This window comes from Onychostruthus taczanowskii, unplaced genomic scaffold (assembly GCF_017590055.1).
Source record: "Onychostruthus taczanowskii isolate IOZ18803 unplaced genomic scaffold, ASM1759005v1 scaffold40, whole genome shotgun sequence".
Lineage (NCBI taxonomy): Eukaryota > Metazoa > Chordata > Aves > Passeriformes > Passeridae > Onychostruthus > Onychostruthus taczanowskii.
Window position 1 is genome coordinate 1,626,948 of NW_024501460.1, and position 12,714 is coordinate 1,639,661.

Below are 12,714 nucleotides of genomic sequence, written 5' to 3' on the forward strand. Positions count from 1 at the left end.
ACTTGTTTTTTAGTCCTAATGCTGTCTATAAATATATAATTGTTGAAATGCTTATGATCAGACTCAAATGTAGCAATGCTGTTGCAACAAAAATCACACACCACAAAAATCCATGAAAGTTTGGGTTTATTTAACAGACAAACATAGTGATCTTTACAACATGGCTTATTAAAAGGCCTGTACTACACCACCCTAGCCTGGCTTTCTTCAACCAGATCACAGAATCCTTAAGAATCAAAACTACCAAGAGCTCCTATGGACCCTCTTTGGGAACAGGCTCAAAAATTGGCTTCACAGGTCTTCAGCATAAGCTGCCATGCTTTCCAGAATGTACCCCTCTGGGTGTAACGGGACTAGGCACCTGCACCATTCTTCAAGCCACTAAAATGTTTACTGCAAACTTTACGCAGTGAGGAGAGGCACCAGCTGGCCTTCTTCACTGGACAGTCTCACTCTATGCAACATCTTAGACAAAAACTCTGGCATTGGAAAAACATATTGAAGCTTTCCTTGAATGCCAAGTGCTATACAAGTATTTAGTTTTAATGTCTACATCTTTTGAAGACACACTGCTCACCAATGAGTTCATCAGTAAAGCATCACCCTTAGAGGAAACAGAGAGGCAAAAACCATCATTCTTGAGGAGCTGAGAATGCAGGGAATAATCAAGAGTCAAAGTACCACTGCCAGAACTGTAGAAGTGTATGAGAACAAGGTGAGTGTCACATGAAACAGGACTCCTGCTGCAGCTCTGACTCTGCTGTGAGCACCCTGAGATGCAGCTTTTGCTGCATAAAGCATCATTACACATTCCTCCTCTAAGACTTTTAGAAGCAAGTTGTTTAACAGAGAACTGCATTGTAGGATCGTTAATACAACAGAAGTTGGCAATAGTTCCAGTTGTTTACAGTTTCTGGGCTTGTTTCAAATGTGGACAAAGGAAATAACAGTACTAATAACTTGCTCTTTGAAAAACTCACTGGAAGTGCATGCCAGTAAGGGATACAAGCTTGCTTTTCAGGCCCATGAAACTAGAAATGCTGCTATCAGGACTTAAAATGACACTTAAATTAAGACATCAGAAATGTCTAATAGCAACACTTCTGAGAAATCGACAATTCTTTTTTGATTTCAACATAAGAAACCATTACAAAATTGATTTTTAAAAAAATATAGAACTGATATTTGACAAAGAAGCTAGTGCCCATTTTCTTTGCATTCTGAATGACAACCTGTCGTTTATTTTGGCTTCTGAACTCAAGTTTTTTATTTTGTTGTCAAGCATTGTGTTGAGGATCAGATGCCTCTCCTAGATAGGCTTTTGAGTACAGATGTCAGGAAAGAGAAGGTCTGCAGGACACCTGTAAGCAGTTTAAGACCTGTATGGATATGCATTGTTCAAAGCATGATCCCACCACTGTTTGGACGCCGGAACAATTCAAGCTTAAACCTGGGATGATTCTGAGTAACTTTATCATTTGAGGGAAGCCATTCACACATCTCTAACTTCAGCCACTTATATTGTTGAAAAGAAAAATCAAACAGAAACTTTAATATTCTGTGATTCTGCAATGGGAAGGACTAAACAAGCAAGGGCTGCATTACAGTCTGGCCACTGCTGCTGCCTAATGCATCTCCTCTTACCAGCACTTTGGAAAATGGGGATAGAGGGTCTCCAAGCACAGCTTATCTATAGCCTTTACTTACTTCACACAGATTTTTGAGTATCCAAGAGGATTGGTCCCTCTGTGGCTAAATTTAGGTAACATACTGCAGGCAGGTTTTTATATTTTTCCCCTTCATAACAGAGGCAAGTGTCTGCTCTTTTTCTCCTATTGTATTAAAAGCTGCCTGGTATTAAATTACACAGACTCTTTTATTGACAGAAACTCAGTCTTTGCTATTTCTCCTTAGAGAATTTCTCTTCTCCCAACAGGAAGAAAGCACTTTTTTAGTCTTAAAATGAGTACAGCTTTTAAAATGAACTTCATATTTTTCACTAACAAAGCCAAATTTTCCAAGCGATACTTTATGTTTGAGCTGGGCCCACTGCCGGGTAGCCTACAAGTGAAAACATAAATCTGTCACTAGCTGTTAACTATTAGCCCTCCCTTAGTAGCAATAGAAAACTCAGCCTGTGCTACCTTCCTTGAGAACAACTTACTCTATTAAAGCCCAAATCCAGCAGATTTCCTCTGAATAGACAGATTAAATGCATCAAACACAGACGCAGTAGGAAAGGTGTAGTACCTGGACATATTGCAAACTACAACATGCAGCTCTGAATTTTGCTCATTAACACACAGGTAAATTCACATCTGAAACTTTGGAACTGACCAGGAATAACCATAAATTTATGCCAAATTTCAGTCCTAGCACTACCTTCAATGAAGAAATGAATCCACAACCCTCACAACATTATAAAAGATGAGTACAACCAGGTTTGAGATTATTTTTACAGTAATATTGGGCAGAGAACCTTGCTAGAGCTTTCCCTTCCTGTGCATTATTGGAAAAGCAAGGCAACCCCAACATCTGGGAAGAATGATGCAGCTGATTCCATGATATCAGAAGGCTAATTAATGTTTACCTTATTATACTACACTATATTACACTACATCTAAACTGAAACTGCACAAACACTCAACAAAATCTCGTGACTGACCATCAGGACACAGCTTGCAAAGATTGGTCAAGAAAACAAAACACTCACACCAGAATCCAATTACCAAATCCCTTCAGGTAAACAGTTTTCCATAATGCAATCCACTTGTGCACAAACACAAGGCGCAGCAAATGAGATGAGAATTGTTTTGATCATTCTCTTCTCTGCTTCTCTCAGGTTCAGAGAATGTGAATCCCACAGTGCATAGTTCTGCTTCATGTAAGTATCTGCATTCCTTAAGCCTTGGCAGCATTACCCATCTTTTCCAGATTTCCTGCTACAGCCCACACTGTAAAACAGCCACATTAGAAGCTTTGGTCTTCTCACCATCCCTTACTTTATCCTGAACACAGCAACTCAAAGCAGTACAGGTTAGGATGCCTTGTTACACTTTTTTCTAAGCATTACTGCTCTAAAGGAGCAGCACCTTTGAGTGCAACATTTCATGGATCTAGCATAACAAAGCCGAGCATACACACCATGTATGGAGGATAAATCAACCTCTACAATTTTCACAGTGGTAGAGACAGAGCTTTCAACTAAGACACAGATATCTAATCTTCTTTCCATTATTACATTTTAGCACCTGCTGGAGGTTGGGGGCAGGGGAAACCTCTTTAACCCTTTATTGCTTCAAAGAGATTGTTTATCATGGGATACCTCAAGTTGGAAGAGATCCATAAAAATAATTGAGTCAAACTTCCTGCTTTTTGTAGGACTACCAAAAACTGGACCACATGACTAAGTGCATTCAGATACTTCTTGAACCCTGACCGGCCTAGTTCCATGACCACTTCCCTGGAGTGCCTGGTCCAATGCCTGCCCACCCCTCAACAAGGAACCCTTTTCTAATGCCTAAAGTATCATTGTGATGTCAAACGTGAAAATGTTTAATTCTCACCTCTGAGGAGTAACATCAAACTCTTAACAGACACCCCTTCTCCCAGAAGTGGCAGGGGTTGAATTACAGGCAGAACAGGATGCTTTAGTGCACTAACAGCTGTAGGATGTCATTTATCAGGTACCTTTTTTCCAAGTCTACTTTTAAAGGCACTCCTACATGTGCAAGCTTTTGGAGGGTAAGAAAAGCACCAAAAGCTGTCATTTCAAATGGAACGGTCTGTGGGAATTTTATCTCCTTATCATGAGTTATCATTTACAAGGAATGTGCTCAGGTTATTTTAGTGCTTCTTTTGCTGTTAGCTTTCAGTGTGGGTTCATTGAAGCTACGAGGACTCTTGATCTCCAAAACTGTTTAGCTCAAAGACAAGTTCTTTTCTTAGCTTGTATAGACACAGAACAATCTGGAAAGCAACCTGCTTGCTGAATACTCTGCTTTGTTTGGACATGGTGGGAAGAATTTTACAACCATCTCTTTCTATGCAGTCTACAGTTTGTCTTGGGTAAGGAATAACATGGTCAGTGTGCAACACCTTTGTGCTTTCACTGGAATGGTCTTTCTCATTAAACAGAAGAGTTTCTATTTTTTTTTTAAACCCCTTTTGATTCATTTTTATGATGATTGAACTCTGCTTTGTTCAGACTTTTTGTGTCATCTGCATTCAGAATGCCTCCTTTGTATATCAGTTTTCTTCCTACTGATTCATGCTCCACCTTCATCTCACTTCATGAGTCATCTTTGCTACTATTTGCAGCGCTGAACACTTCTGGCAGTGAGGCCTGACTTCTAGAGTTATTTATGGCAATAAAAGGCTGAGGAGCAGATAACTCAGGAAACTTGTAACAGGATAGTGATTACCTCAACCCTATGTCCTCGGTGTGGGTTTAACACTGCTAAACCTCACATAGAAAATGGCAGAATTCAGCCTCCTGGCTAATCACATAATCACCATATCTTTCAGGACTAAGTGCTGCCCTCAGCAGCAGGGCTGTAGGATTGGGCTGCTCATTTGTATGCAGCAGAGACCAGTGTTATGATTACTAAGCTTTAATAAAACCATTCTTAAATCTCTTCAGCAGTGATAAAGTAACATCTCTAAATCCTCAGGACCTCATTACCAAATCCCCACGTCTCCTGGATGTACAGCAACATTGCAAGCTGCACAGACACATCACTCACCAGCAAAGGGGAATTCTCACTGCAGACAACACTCCCTCGTGAGTGAGCATTGAGGTTATTAGCACATCATTACTTCTAGGCTTTCGCTGGTATTGGAGTCCATCACCTCCATGCATGAAAAAAAAAAGGCAGAAGGCAAGCAGAAAAGTGTAACCCCAACAAGAAAATATAGCCTGCTGAAGGCTTTTAATGTCTCCACAGAGAGATGCCCTGGCAAAGACACTGAAGAAACCCCCAGCTAGGCTGGAAAAAAATTTGGAAATGAGCAAGTGGGTGATTTTACAGTGAAGGACATGAAGCCTTCTGCTGAAGCAAAGAAACAGGTCATCTAATTCTGCTGTGTATGTTTCCTGTGTTTGCTTTATCACCCAAAACCATCTACTTTTTTATAAATCAAGCTAATGCAGACGGTTAATGTATAACCTACTACCAAAATACGATTAACTGCAGTACAGCAGGTCTTGTATTCATCTCAGAGATGTTGCAAGTCCAGGGTTTTTTGCTGAAAGCCTGGAAGATTACTCTAAAAATATTCACAAGAGAGGAAACTTCTGGAGCAGTGTTTTTTTGATCCTATAGCAAAAGATTCACAGTCCATGGACACCAGAACAAATTGACTAAATTCAGTAATAACTGGAGTAATCTTCTGATCACATTTGGGGTAGAAAGACAGAAAGAACTGCTGTATGTGTTTGACAAATACCTGCTTTCATCCCTCATTACAGAGCATTGTGCATTTTGGTGTTTTGTTCTAGGTTAGGGAAGAGGAACTGAACAAAATGCCACAACACATTATTATCATTATTTCCCCCCCAGAAACTGCTCACCAAACCACAAGGAAACAGACTGAAAAGGACTGCCCATGTTTTGAAAGCCAGGGAGGTACAGACACCCTCAGCCCTCACCGTTAGATGCTGAGCCAGGGCTGCTGCTGAAGGAAATAACTGCAGTAGACAGAACAAACAATTATACTGAGGGGGACACTGTCACTAAGTCTTGGTAACTTACAGCTGCATCAATGAATCAGTCTGGGTCTGTCTTGCAAACATGAGAGCTCCTCAGTTCCCTGCAAATGTCTTTTTTTGAGGGCATAAGTAAATGATTTATCATGAGGAGCAGCTGAGTCTTGCTGCTACCTGTCTCACCTGGGAAAGGGTATCTAATCTGTGTGTAACAACACACTAATTAGAAGAAACAGGTGAGAAGAACCAGGAAGAGGCAAATTAGTAATGAGCCAGTTACTAAATTCAAGCACACACACATTATCATAAGTCTATCAAATTTAACTTATACTATTACTATATTATTAAATTTATCCAACTTCTTTAATGGCTCCATAAAAAGATTCCCAGGGATCAGGAGGTTGGAATCACATTGTATACACACAAGAAGACACAAAAGCAGGAGCACGCAGGGAAAAAGCTGTGACCAGCAGGGATCTGGAGCAGTAGAAAAACATGGTGGGACCCTAAGAATTTTAACTTACTGTGCAGAGAGACTGGCAGAGAGGTGAGACCTTCAGACAGTAAGGTGACAACAGGCCCCAAGAACATCTATTTGACAAGCATTGAGCATATGAGGGAAAAACAGAACAGGTACCAAAATTATAATGCAGAAAACAACTAATAGGCTGAAATGTACAGAGAACAGATGAGTTGCAAGGAGATTACTCTTTCTATTCCAGAGTTGTATGTCTGGTCAGTCTCTTGACTTTGGACTCCTCTATGCCCTACCTTGAATGGGCATAAAACATTTACTACAGCCAGCTCTTCCAAAAAACAAGTACAGCAATTACACCATTTGCAGTCTCCCTGCTATCAGCCCTGCCATCACCTCCTGGTCCATGCCCACTTCCATTTGGGCCACTGGCTTTGCCCACCTCCCTTCCTCACCAATCTCACACCATGCTCACCTCTGCTCCTGGCCTGGCTTTTTACTTTCTTACCTTCAGCTACAGGTGACACATTCTTCCTTTCCACTTTCCCAGCCAAGGAAATCCAGCTGCAGCACAGGACCACTCTTCTCTCAAATCACAGGCCAAGCACTGCAGAACAGATTAAAAGATAGCCCCGATTTTTACAGCTTTGTGACAGTTCTCCTATCACTCTTAGGAATAAAAAAAGCTTTCCTGCTTTCGCCTCTCTTGACAGACTTGTACTAAATCACTAAGGGGAGGAGCAAGAGATCATCTCGTTTCCTAAGCAGCTGGGTTCCTACCTGAGAACATGAGAAAGGCAGCCCATTACATAGAGCCTACTCTTTCAGCCCACCTCCAGGCCTGGTCCAGTTGGCATGTTTTGCAAAAAAAATGTATTAGCAATAGAGAAGAAAACCTGAAAATCACCCTGTGTTGCCTGGAAAGAACAATGGAGAAACAGGAAAATGAGAAAACAATCCTTCGAAAATAGAGGAACTTTACTCAGCTGGTTCAAACCTTTCCAACAACCTGACAAATAGGAAAAGTAAGAGACCTGAGGATACATTCTCTCTACACAGTTAACCCAAGTTGTTCCTTGAATTTTGTTTCTTAGGTACATTTAGCTAAGGTTATCTAGCCAGGTATGGAATAAAAACTGTTGTATGCATATAAACACATCCATTCAGACTGTTGCACTGAGTTAGAGTAATCTGCCTGTGCTGGCAATGAAGTTACTCAAGTGCTAATAGTGCCTTGTCATGGTTTCAGAAAAGCAAATGACTGTCTGTTTGCAGCCAATGCCGTTTTTTCCATTATTTCCTGGGCAAGAATTTTAACTCCCTGCAGCACAAAGCCCATAAACTCCTGATGATACAGAGAGAAAAGCACAGCATCAGTAGAAGTGCATTTTGGTAGCAGGACCACTCGTGGTTCTGTCTGGCTCATCTGTGTGTCACACGTGATTGTTAATCTCTCAAATCAACTATTCAGCAAAGATACCTTGGAAAAAAACAATGAGAGGTGTAGGACTAATAGCAGGCTACCTCAGATAAACTTCCAAGAATCAAAGACGTGAGGTGGAGCTGGGGCATGGTGTAGATCAGCTGGTGGGCTGAGAAGTGATGTTGTCTAGCTTGTCAGCGTTACTTGGGGAGGGCACAAATCTGTTTCAGAAGTGAAACACCCAATTCTTCATCCTGTGCACATCCAAGGACTTAAACCCAAAGCAGGTAAGTTTTCCACGTGCATCTCTTGGGGCAGGGTTAAAGGTAGGTAGCCTGGTACATGCTTTATGAAGGGGTTGTTGTGTTGTCTGCCTGACCCCATTAGACCAGGGGGAGTAACATTCTGAATCTTTGTAGGATGCTTTTTGAAGAGGCTGAACACTGTGTGGAAGGCAACTTCAGAAAAAAACCCCACATGGATTTCTCCTTTTACAATCTTCACAACAACTTTAATTATTGCCTTTATTAGGAGGATCTGCTGAAACCCACAATTTCATGCTTTTTCACACAATAAGCTTCTGAGCCTCTTCCTGCGTTAGAAGATACAAACTCTTGGCTGGGCACACAGTTTAAATATTTTCTGGATTTAGAAATAATTTTAAAATAAAGACCAAATGTCTCTGTTGAGTAAACTAATTTCTGTGTTATTAATAAGAGAAGCAGTTAAAGCCTGCCTTATTGAATTGTGTATTTAACTGAACACTGATCTAACTCCCACTGAAAACATCCATGTCTTTCCATTACTTTCAGTGGATGTTGGACTTCTCTCTTGATGCTTAAAAGAATAGCTAAGCAGGGAGAACTAACTTACATTTCTGAGCAAAGAAAGTTTGCTGTTTTGACTTAGTTCAAAGGAACAGTACCTTGTGAATATTCCTGTGTATAAACTTACACTGAGATGTAGCTGACAACTGCAGGGCTCCTCGCCATGGCTAACAGCACAAAAAAAAAGCAGGACAGCAAATAGGTGCCAGGTGTCTGCTTTTAAAATGCCTTCAAGTATTAGATTTCCTCCTTTTTGGCTGCTGGATCTCTTACCAAAACCCTTGGGGCACAGTTCAACAGCTCCAATGACTAAGCTCCGTGGACTTGTGTCACAGTCACATTTGCACTACTCCCTGTCCCTTGACAGGTTGAAATGGCACCAGCAAAGCAATGGAAGCCCACACACCAGAGCAACTGTGGAGGAGAGCATTGGTCTCCCTGTCAGTGCCAATTTCTCCCTGCTAGCCATGCATGGAGAGAGACACACAAGTCTAGGCAAGGGTGACTTCAGGAGAAGCATCTCTGGAGGTCAACCCAGCCAGGGCTTGCCCTCCTCAGACATAATCATCATGGACCTGTTTCCATAGGAGTAATTTGCCTGAATTTAATCCCTTGATCTTTACCAGAGGGCAGCCAACTTTCTGAGACTGAACTCGAACTGGCAGAGCAAGCAGGTGAACAGAGTCAGGGCTACAGACGTTTGAGCGCATCAGCATCACTGCTGCAGCCACAGGATTCCTTCCCCTGCTTGGGGACAAGCCCGCAGTCCCTGCTCGAAACCACGGACCCCTGTGAGGGGCAGCGAGCCCTTACCTCCCGTAATGTGTGTGGGGAGGCCTTTTGGAGCCTCCTGCTTGCATGGTGAAGAAATGGTCGGTGCACGATGCTGTAATGCGTAGTCAAGCTCCTCGGAGCACTCAGGCTTGAGTGCAGCTTGCTGCTCCTGCCCTGGGATTTTCCCTGGAATTCCAACACAAAGCGCCCCCGGCAGGGGTCACCCTGCCCCGCGAAACTCTGTCCCGGCGCCGCTCCCGGCCCCAGCGCTGCCACTGGAGAGGTCAGGTGTTTATTCCTGCCTTTTTTTTATTATTTTTTTTCCCCCTGAGCTTCTGAACAGGAAGGGAGAATATTCTGTGCGTGCTGTATTTATGCCGCCGTCCCTTTTAAGTCAGTTTCCTAAGATACACAGCTAGAAGAAAGATGTGAATAACTTCGTTCACGCTGTCACCAGGAAGAAAAACGGGAGAAAAAAATAGAGTTCCAAGAATACAGAATGACAAGTTCAAGGGAAGTAAAATTATGTATGTACTATCAGTTTGCTTTTTCTCTTACTCCAGAGGCAGCTCTGCCACAGGAAGCAATGCCAGCCATCCTCCTCAGAGATTTTTCCTACAAGAGTCACCTCTATGGAAGGGAAATGTTCTGTGTGATGCTGAAATGAAGAGTTCAAAGGAAGGGAAAGAAATACTCAAAATAATCAGTGAATCAGGGACCGGTTTTGATTTTTTGTGGGGTTGCATCTGCCTGAAGGAAAGGCAGAAGCCAGGATCCTGTGCTAGTGGGAGCTGGCAGGGCCAGGCTCCTTTGCCTGAGGCTGACACTCGTGTTTGTCCATAGAGCTCATTCCCGGGCAGGTGCGAGTGCTGCCGGAGGTCCCTGTGGAGCATGGTCAGAGTTCCTCCCTTCATGAGTCTGTGTTTCTTCTTCCCTCATACTGATTTAGTCTCTTTCTTTTCCCTTCCTAATTTTGTTCCTCTATTCCTCTGATGCTGTTCCTTATGACCCAGTTTGCCTTCTCTCCAGCATGCAGAGGAGTCACTAGGCTTTTTCCTGTCCTTGCTGCACTGCAGTTCTTTATACACTGAACAAGAATGTTCCATTTAAAATACCAGCCCTTGCTGCTGGACCACCAAAATCCTCCTATTTCAAAACAATGTCTGAACAGCTGGGACAAATGTTTTTCTCACAAAAAGCAAGACACAGTTGACCATTATGCCCTACATCCTTGGGGAGACACAAAATACACACCTAGACTACAGTCTCAAATAAGCCCCTAATATTCGATAGATAGGAGTAGCTGGCAGGAACTGAGATGTCTCCAATTTTGAGGCATTTGAACTCAACATCCAAATGGTTTTATGTTGCATAAGTCTCTGTTTTATAAACGGCCTGTAGTGCTGAGACAGTGTGCTGCAGCAGCTCTCGGGAGCTCTCTCTTGTGAAGCCACACTGTTTCCTAAATTACTCTGTTCTCACTTTATCCAGAATATTATCCAGAATGATGAAACTAAATTTGTTCCTTAGAGCTTTGCATTAACTGCCTGTCTCTGTCAGTGCACTTCAGACCAAGCCAAAATACTGAATGGTGGGAGCACAATTGTGCTGCACAATACAATGCTTTGGCATGAGTTCAAGAAGCTTAATGCCAGAAAGGGTCAGTAAATAATGTCACTACTTTCTATATATACAGAACTTTACATTTAATTACAGACTGTAGTTCCATGGGTACAGAAGGACTGTAAATGAAAAAAAAAAAAAAAAAGAACCAGGAGCCTTCAACCTCCCTTTGTTTTTCAATGTTACCTTTACAATTCAAAACAACTTGTCCTCTTTTCAACTTCTGTCAGAAGTGCTGGTTTCCTTTGAGGAGCCAGAAGTTCTTATTTCAGGCAGCATGTCAAGAGAAACCATGTTTTCCCAGCATAGAGTCAGCAAGCACTGAAAAGAGACTTCAGTGACTGCAGAAGCAACTACTGAAAATATCCCAATTGGTGTAAGACTCCTACATCTAAATGTGCAGGGAAGGTCTGGGAGCAGTGGGCATAGGGAAAGGGCAGGATTAATGAGGAGGGGGGGCGGGATACCAGGATGCTTTAGGATAGAAAAGTCCCTCCCAGAATGGCAGTAACAAAATTGTTTCCCCGCTCCTTTTGAAAAACAAAGCAAAGCAAAAGAAAACACGAAGTTTTGATAAAACAAAGAGGTAACTTCACAAAGTGAAGCCAGTATCAATCACACACAGCAGGTACTCAGTTTAGCTCACTGAATTCCCTCTCTTTTCCTGTTGACTTGCAGATTAGGAAGGCACAGGATAAAGAGATCCTGTCAGGGATATTAACGGAGCTCTCCTGCAAAGATACCAGACATAAGCTCTGGTCACAGTCTCTCCTTACCATGAAGCAGCCAGCTCTGGAGATGTGTTTCCAGCTGATTGACACTATCTTAGAGAGGGTAAGGACAGAGACAAGCTAGAATGTCCTACCCGAGTGTGTGACCCCTGGGTGCCCTGACTCACAGCTACCCCATTAACCCTTCTGCCTGGGATTTAATTCTGTGGAGTGATTTGTTCTGAAATAGAGACCTGACTGATATATACATAGCAGAATAAACTTGCCCACTATCATCACTTCCATTAAATTCAGTTTTCTCTTGTTGTTTCTGTGTTTTGTGTTTAACAGGCCATCTTTTATTTTTAATATTTGAAAATCTCTGGCAGGTGCTAGATCTGTTCTTCCTCCCTGGCAGTTTTAGCATAAACATTGTTTTGCTTTGGAGGAAAGTGGGGAAAGAAAATGAATAAGGTAAACATAAACAAATTCAGAAAAATATTTGCAAAGACAGTACTGGGAAAATCCTCTCTCCTCCACATGAGAGCATTTAGTGTGCTGTGGCAATATGTAGTGACTGGCTACTACAGTATGCTGGTATGACTGCTTCCATTATTTTCATTCTGTCTAGATTCTGGAAGATATTAAAGCCAGGTAGTGATATGGAAGGTAATGGTTATTGGTGATGGCATCTCTGAGAGCTGCTTAGAGTAGAGTCACACTTAAAAATCAAAAGAGTAAGATCCTGCTGCAGAAAGTCCTGCTGGCACTAAAAACTTCCTTCTGAAGTGGTACTCTCACTTAGTTGTGAGAGCCCTTATGTTTCCTGTTACACTCCCTGGATGCCTAGAGCTAAAAACATAAGCTATTAGAGTTGGAATTACTGAGCCAAAGCTCTCAGCCTGGGACTGCAAGGGATCACGATCCTCAGTAAAACATTGTGACTTCCTCTACAGTGGGAAATTAAACATGCCTGGGGTCAAGTGGCATGGAATGCCAACATATATCCTATTAAATGGTCCTTGATCCAGAATATCCTCTGAATTGTGCCTGGGAGCGGTTGGGACAGTGCTAGCTGGCCAATGTAACAACTGCCAGAGGCTGTTCTGACATTTGAACTCATGACAAGTTTGTTTATTCTCAGAAATCTTCCTTGACGCTTTCAATTACTAGAG

General features: G+C 42.2%; 1 protein-coding gene across 1 annotated transcript; it reads left to right on the top strand.

Moving 5' to 3' along the window:
- Positions 1–545: 545 nt before the first annotated feature.
- On the top strand, positions 546–12,197 carry STMND1 (stathmin domain containing 1). The gene is given in 9 exon segments (XM_041413138.1): positions 546–630; positions 633–715; positions 4,947–4,995; positions 4,998–5,068; positions 5,501–5,633; positions 5,636–5,742; positions 5,745–5,777; positions 11,508–11,663; positions 12,171–12,197. Coding segments are annotated over 9 exon segments (744 nt in total).
- Positions 12,198–12,714: the final 517 nt, after the last annotated feature.